We start from the raw sequence: 6,819 nt of genomic DNA on the forward strand, positions 1-6,819 counted from the left end.
ATGGTTCTGTCCCAGTGCTTCATGGTTCTGTCCCAGTGCTTCATGGTTCTGTCGCTGTAGTTCATGGTTCTGTCCCAGTGCTTCATGGTTCTGTCCCAGTGCTTCATGGTTCTGTCGCTGTAGTTCATGGTTCTGTCCCAGTGCTTCATGGTTCTGTCCCAGTGCTTCATGGTTCTGTCGCTGTAGTTCATGGTTCTGTCGCTGTAGTTCAGGGTTCTGTCCCAGTGCTTCATGGTTCTGTCGCTGTAGTTCATGGTTCTGTCGCTGTAGTTCATGGTTCTGTCGCTGTAGTTCATGGTTCTGTCACTGTAGTTCATGGTTCTGTCGCTGTAGTTCATGGTTCTGTCGCTGTATTTCATGGTTCTGTCGCTGTAGTTCATGGTTCTGTCGCTGTATTTCATGGTTCTGTCGCTGTAGTTCATGGTTCTGTCCCAGTGCTTCATGGTTCTGTTGCTGTAGTTCATGGTTCTGTCCCAGTGCTTCATGGTTCTGTCCCAGTGCTTCATGGTTCTGTCGCTGTAGTTCATGGTTCTGTCCCAGTGCTTCATGGTTCTGTCCCAGTGCTTCATGGTTCTGTCGCTGTAGTTCATGGTTCTGTCCCAGTGCTTCATGGTTCTGTCCCAGTGCTTCATGGTTCTGTCGCTGTAGTTCATGGTTCTGTCGCTGTAGTTCATGGTTCTGTCGCTGTAGTTCAGGGTTCTGTCCCAGTGCTTCATGGTTCTGTCGCTGTAGTTCATGGTTCTGTCGCTGTAGTTCATGGTTCTGTCGCTGTAGTTCATGGTTCTGTCACTGTAGTTCATGGTTCTGTCGCTGTAGTTCATGGTTCTGTCGCTGTAGTTCATGGTTCTGTCGCTGTAGTTCATGGTTCTGTCACTGTAGTTCATGGTTCTGTCGCTGTAGTTCATGGTTCTGTCGCTGTAGTTCATGGTTCTGTCACTGTAGTTCATGGTTCTGTCGCCGTTGTTCATGGTTCTGTCGCTGTATTTCATGGTTCTGTCGCTGTAGTTCATGGTTCTGTCGCTGTAGTTCATGGTTCTGTCGCTGTATTTCATGGTTCTGTCGCTGTAGTTCATGGTTCTGTCGCTGTAGTTCATGGTTCTGTCGCTGTATTTCATGGTTCTGTCGCTGTAGTTCATGGTTCTGTCGCTGTAGTTCATGGTTCTGTCGCTGTATTTCATGGTTCTGTCGCTGTAGTTCATGGTTCTGTCGCTGTAGTTCATGGTTCTGTCGCTGTATTTCATGGTTCTGTCGCTGTAGTTCATGGTTCTGTCGCTGTAGTTCATGGTTCTGTCGCTGTATTTCATGGTTCTGTCGCTGTAGTTCATGGTTCTGTCGCTGTAGTTCATGGTTCTGTCGCTGTATTTCATGGTTCTGTCGCTGTAGTTCATGGTTCTGTCGCTGTAGTTCATGGTTCTGTCGCTGTATTTCATGGTTCTGTCGCTGTAGTTCATGGTTCTGTCGCTGTATTTCATGGTTCTGTCGCTGTAGTTCATGGTTCTGTCCCAGTGCTTCATGGTTCTGTTGCTGTAGTTCATGGTTCTGTCCCAGTGCTTCATGGTTCTGTCCCAGTGCTTCATGGTTCTGTCGCTGTAGTTCATGGTTCTGTCCCAGTGCTTCATGGTTCTGTCGCTGTAGTTCATGGTTCTGTCCCAGTGCTTCATGGTTCTGTCGCTGTAGTTCATGGTTCTGTCGCTGTATTTCATGGTTCTGTCCCAGTGCTTCATGGTTCTGTCGCTGTAGTTCATGGTTCTGTCGCTGTATTTCATGGTTCTGTCGCTGTAGTTCATGGTTCTGTCGCTGTATTTCATGGTTCTGTCGCTGTAGTTCATGGTTCTGTCGCTGTATTTCATGGTTCTGTCGCTGTAGTTCATGGTTCTGTCGCTGTAGTTCATGGTTCTGTCGCTGTATTTCATGGTTCTGTCGCTGTAGTTCATGGTTCTGTCGCTGTAGTTCATGGTTCTGTCGCTGTATTTCATGGTTCTGTCGCTGTAGTTCATGGTTCTGTCGCTGTAGTTCATGGTTCTGTCGCTGTATTTCATGGTTCTGTCGCTGTAGTTCATGGTTCTGTCGCTGTATTTCATGGTTCTGTCGCTGTAGTTCATGGTTCTGTCCCAGTGCTTCATGGTTCTGTTGCTGTAGTTCATGGTTCTGTCCCAGTGCTTCATGGTTCTGTCCCAGTGCTTCATGGTTCTGTCGCTGTAGTTCATGGTTCTGTCCCAGTGCTTCATGGTTCTGTCGCTGTAGTTCATGGTTCTGTCGCTGTAGTTCATGGTTCTGTCGCTGTAGTTCATGGTTCTGTCGCTGTATTTCATGGTTCTGTCGCTGTAGTTCATGGTTCTGTCGCTGTAGTTCATGGTTCTGTCGCTGTATTTCATGGTTCTGTCGCTGTAGTTCATGGTTCTGTCGCTGTAGTTCATGGTTCTGTCGCTGTATTTCATGGTTCTGTCGCTGTAGTTCATGGTTCTGTCGCTGTATTTCATGGTTCTGTCGCTGTAGTTCATGGTTCTGTCCCAGTGCTTCATGGTTCTGTTGCTGTAGTTCATGGTTCTGTCCCAGTGCTTCATGGTTCTGTCCCAGTGCTTCATGGTTCTGTCGCTGTAGTTCATGGTTCTGTCCCAGTGCTTCATGGTTCTGTCGCTGTAGTTCATGGTTCTGTCCCAGTGCTTCATGGTTCTGTCGCTGTAGTTCATGGTTCTGTCGCTGTATTTCATGGTTCTGTCCCAGTGCTTCATGGTTCTGTCGCTGTAGTTCATGGTTCTGTCGCTGTATTTCATGGTTCTGTCGCTGTAGTTCATGGTTCTGTCGCTGTAGTTCATGGTTCTGTCGCTGTATTTCATGGTTCTGTCGCTGTAGTTCATGGTTCTGTCGCTGTAGTTCATGGTTCTGTCGCTGTAGTTCATGGTTCTGTCACTGTAGTTCATGGTTCTGTCGCTGTAGTTCATGGTTCTGTCGCTGTATTTCATGGTTCTGTCGCTGTAGTTCATGGTTCTGTCGCTGTAGTTCATGGTTCTGTCGCTGTAGTTCATGGTTCCGTCGCTGTATTTCATGGTTCTGTCGCTGTAGTTCATGGTTCTGTCACTGTAGTTCATGGTTCTGTCGCTGTATTTCATGGTTCTGTCGCTGTAGTTCATGGTTCTGTCGCTGTAGTTCATGGTTCTGTCGCTGTATTTCATGGTTCTGTCGCTGTAGTTCATGGTTCTGTCGCTGTAGTTCATGGTTCTGTCGCTGTAGTTCATGGTTCTGTCACTGTAGTTCATGGTTCTGTCGCTGTAGTTCATGGTTCTGTCGCTGTATTTCATGGTTCTGTCGCTGTAGTTCATGGTTCTGTCGCTGTAGTTCATGGTTCTGTCGCTGTAGTTCATGGTTCTGTCGCTGTATTTCATGGTTCTGTCGCTGTAGTTCATGGTTCTGTCGCTGTAGTTCATGGTTCTGTCGCTGTAGTTCATGGTTCTGTCGCTGTATTTCATGGTTCTGTCGCTGTAGTTCATGGTTCTGTCACTGTAGTTCATGGTTCTGTCGCTGTAGTTCATGGTTCTGTCACTGTAGTTCATGGTTCTGTCGCTGTAGTTCATGGTTCTGTCGCTGTATTTCATGGTTCTGTCGCTGTAGTTCATGGTTCTGTCGCTGTAGTTCATGGTTCTGTCGCTGTAGTTCATGGTTCTGTCGCTGTATTTCATGGTTCTGTCGCTGTAGTTCATGGTTCTGTCGCTGTAGTTCATGGTTCTGTCGCTGTAGTTCATGGTTCTGTCGCTGTAGTTCATGGTTCTGTCACTGTAGTTCATGGTTCTGTCGCTGTAGTTCATGGTTCTGTCGCTGTATTTCATGGTTCTGTCGCTGTAGTTCATGGTTCTGTCGCTGTAGTTCATGGTTCTGTCGCTGTAGTTCATGGTTCTGTCGCTGTATTTCATGGTTCTGTCGCTGTAGTTCATGGTTCTGTCACTGTAGTTCATGGTTCTGTCGCTGTAGTTCATGGTTCTGTCGCTGTATTTCATGGTTCTGTCGCTGTAGTTCATGGTTCTGTCACTGTAGTTCATGGTTCTGTCGCTGTAGTTCATGGTTCTGTCGCTGTATTTCATGGTTCTGTCGCTGTAGTTCATGGTTCTGTCGCTGTAGTTCATGGTTCTGTCGCTGTAGTTCAGGTGGAACTCCTCCCGCCTCTCTCTCCCTCACATTTGTCTCCCTCGTTCGTCCCACAGCTTCAGCACATTTACAGTATTTTGGCTGTGGAATATCAAAAGTCATCTGTACTTTTTCAAATCCTGTTCACATTAAAGGGCCTGCTCCTCTCCTCTCTCTTCTCTCTCCTCTCTCTCCTCCCTCTCTCCCCTGTCTCCTCCCTCTCTTCCCTGTCTCCTTCTTCTCTTCCCTCTCTCCTCTCTCTCTCCTCCCCCCTCTCCCCTCTCTTTCCTCCCTCTCCTCTCTCTCCCCTCTCCTCTCTCCTGCCTCTCTCTCCTCCCCTCTCCTCTCTCCTCCTCTCCTCTCTCCTCCTCTCCTCTCTCCTCCCTCTCCCCCCCTCTCTCTCTCTCTCCTCCTTCAAAGTCCGAGGGGATTTTCTCATGCGTCCGACGTGTCAGAAATAATTAGTTTTTGTCAGATTTATCATTGTGGTTGGAACCCCTCTCGTGACTCTGGCCTCTCGTCGCCATGCGCCTTGTTTGTATATGACAGTGTTATTCTTCTTGTTAGGGGCCCGACACCTCCTCTCACGCCCACTGCTGTGTTGTGCTGACGGCGGGAGGCGTCCGGAGCGCCACGGCTCAGCTCCGGCCCGCTGCTTATTGACAGTGGCTAAAGATATTCATCCATTTGGAGTTAAAAACATGTATCATGGTGTCCGAGCGCACTGCCGCGGCTGAAGTTGATTAATGGCAGAACGTAGCGGCTGTTTTTTCCTCTTGAGGAGCGACATGCACGGCCCCTGCATATTAACGAGTGGCTGTGCTTTCTATTAACTAGATAAAAAAGCCTCTCCTCTGCCGTGGCTCCGGGGGGATCAGGGATGAGAAATTCTCCATTATTTATCATGTGGCCTGTTTTTTTTTTTTTTCTTTCCCTTTTTTCTTTTTCATGTATTTCAACCTGGTGTCATCAGTAAACTTTTAAATGCCAAACATGCCTGGAACATCACAGCTTATCGGCCTTACAGGGGCCCGGCTTTTCATGCATTTTTGATGCACTTACTTACAGTAGAGACATGAGGCATCGTGTCGAATTAGCGTCTGCCAAACAACACGCTTGTTATTTGGGAAAAGAAAATGCATATAATGGATATTAGACCACTCTTTGTGCAGCCAAAGACGTGGCAGAAAAATGTAGTAAAAAACGGTGTTGAATGGATTTTAATGAAGTCATAAAATACAAACTTAACTGTAAATGTGTCGCCCGCAGGCCTCAGATTCACGTGAAGGAGGAGCCTCTCAACATGGATGACGAGGACTGTCCGATGTCACTGGTGACGACGGCCAACCACAGTCCAGAGCTGGAGGAGGAGCGCGACCTGGACGAGGGGAACTTATCGGAGGAGGGCCGGACCTGGAGTGACTAGGGCCCCCCGTCCTCCACCCGCCGCGCCCTCCTCACAGACCTCCTAAAAAACCACTCCACAGAACCACAGCTGACTCGCACCACTCGGACTATTTATTGAGCATGCACCCGGACGGAGACTGTCCTGAGGAACTGTCCCGAGGAACTGTCCCGAGGAACTCTCCCGAGGAACCGTCCTGAGGAACTGTCCCGAGGAACTGTCCCGAGGAACTCTCCCAAGGAACCGTCCCGAGGAACTGTCCCGCAGCCCTCCGGACGCCCCAAACACCGCAGGCATGAAATGTCTGACAAACTCTGGTTCCGAGAGGGCGTGGCCACACAGGATAAAGATGGACTTATGAAGGGGGAAAACACAGATGAACAACATGTCGAGCTGAAAGCTAGCGGCCTCATATACTGCCAAAAAGGAAGACGTTTTATGTTTGTGAATAATCCAAAACCCTCAGTAGTCGTTAATGTCTAGAGACAATTGCTGGTTCAATTCAAGTTGTTGCTCTGTTCTCATTTGCACAGGAGTCGTCTCAGAACTTTGTGTCACTGCCTGTATGTTGCTATTATAAAACAGTATTATTATTATTCTTATGATGATTATTTTCAGCTTTTTATTACTATGATTTCCAGATACATTTCAGCCCCACCAACTGTAAATGCCATTCCCCAAACACAGAACGTCAATACCGAGACTGTTTTTGCAGCTGTCCAAAAAAAAAGAGAGAAAGAAAGAGAGACAAAAAGTGAAAAAGAACCAAAACGGTTTGCTCCGAGTCTTTGATCGTTTTATCGATTTTAGTTGAAAAAGGCTGAGGGAAAACATTTTTAACAAACCATTTACAAAACAAATGCATTTCTGCGTCCTTTTCTCCGCTGTCCTTCTTACCTCCTTGTTCGAAAAAGCTTTGTCTACCTGCAAAACAGTCACAGGCAACAGCTAGAAACCAAAGCCAACACTAGCAATGGCCAATAGCTTATGGACAGAAGCCGCCAAAACTCCACTTGGTCCGTCTTCTGTGACTTTAAACTAGTACAAAGAAGAAGAAGAAGCTTTTGTTCCGCTAACTACCTTTGACAAAACCTCTGGGATCGTTCGCATTTAGTCCTGCGCAAAGACAAAGAGAGAGGTACCGTTTTGATGTGCGATTCGACTGGGTCCGCGCGGGAGGCTGGAGGAGGTTTTCCGCCGGATGCGTCGTAGGTTTTTAAAAAGAAAAAAAAGTGACGTGACTTTTGATTAGACTGGCGAGAGCGCGGGCTAGAAAAAAAGTGGTGGATTATGAC

At 47.5% G+C, this 6,819-nt stretch overlaps 1 protein-coding gene across 7 annotated transcripts in view; it reads left to right on the forward strand.

Moving 5' to 3' along the window:
* Nucleotides 1–6,122, forward strand: part of foxp2 (forkhead box P2) — a 114,900-nt gene extending 108,778 nt beyond the window's left edge. For all 7 annotated transcript variants that reach the window (XM_072454842.1, XM_072454845.1, XM_072454846.1 and 4 more), the window contains one exon: nt 5,389–6,122. In XM_072454842.1, coding sequence (XP_072310943.1) covers nt 5,389–5,545 — 157 coding nt within the window. In that variant the 3' untranslated portion in view covers nt 5,546–6,122. The remainder of the gene's footprint in view (nt 1–5,388) is intronic.
* Nucleotides 6,123–6,819: the final 697 nt, after the last annotated feature.

This window comes from Eucyclogobius newberryi, unplaced genomic scaffold, assembly GCF_026437365.1.
Source record: "Eucyclogobius newberryi isolate DKJ021-1_F unplaced genomic scaffold, fEucNew1.0.hap1 SCAF_2, whole genome shotgun sequence".
NCBI lineage: Eukaryota > Metazoa > Chordata > Actinopteri > Gobiiformes > Gobiidae > Eucyclogobius > Eucyclogobius newberryi.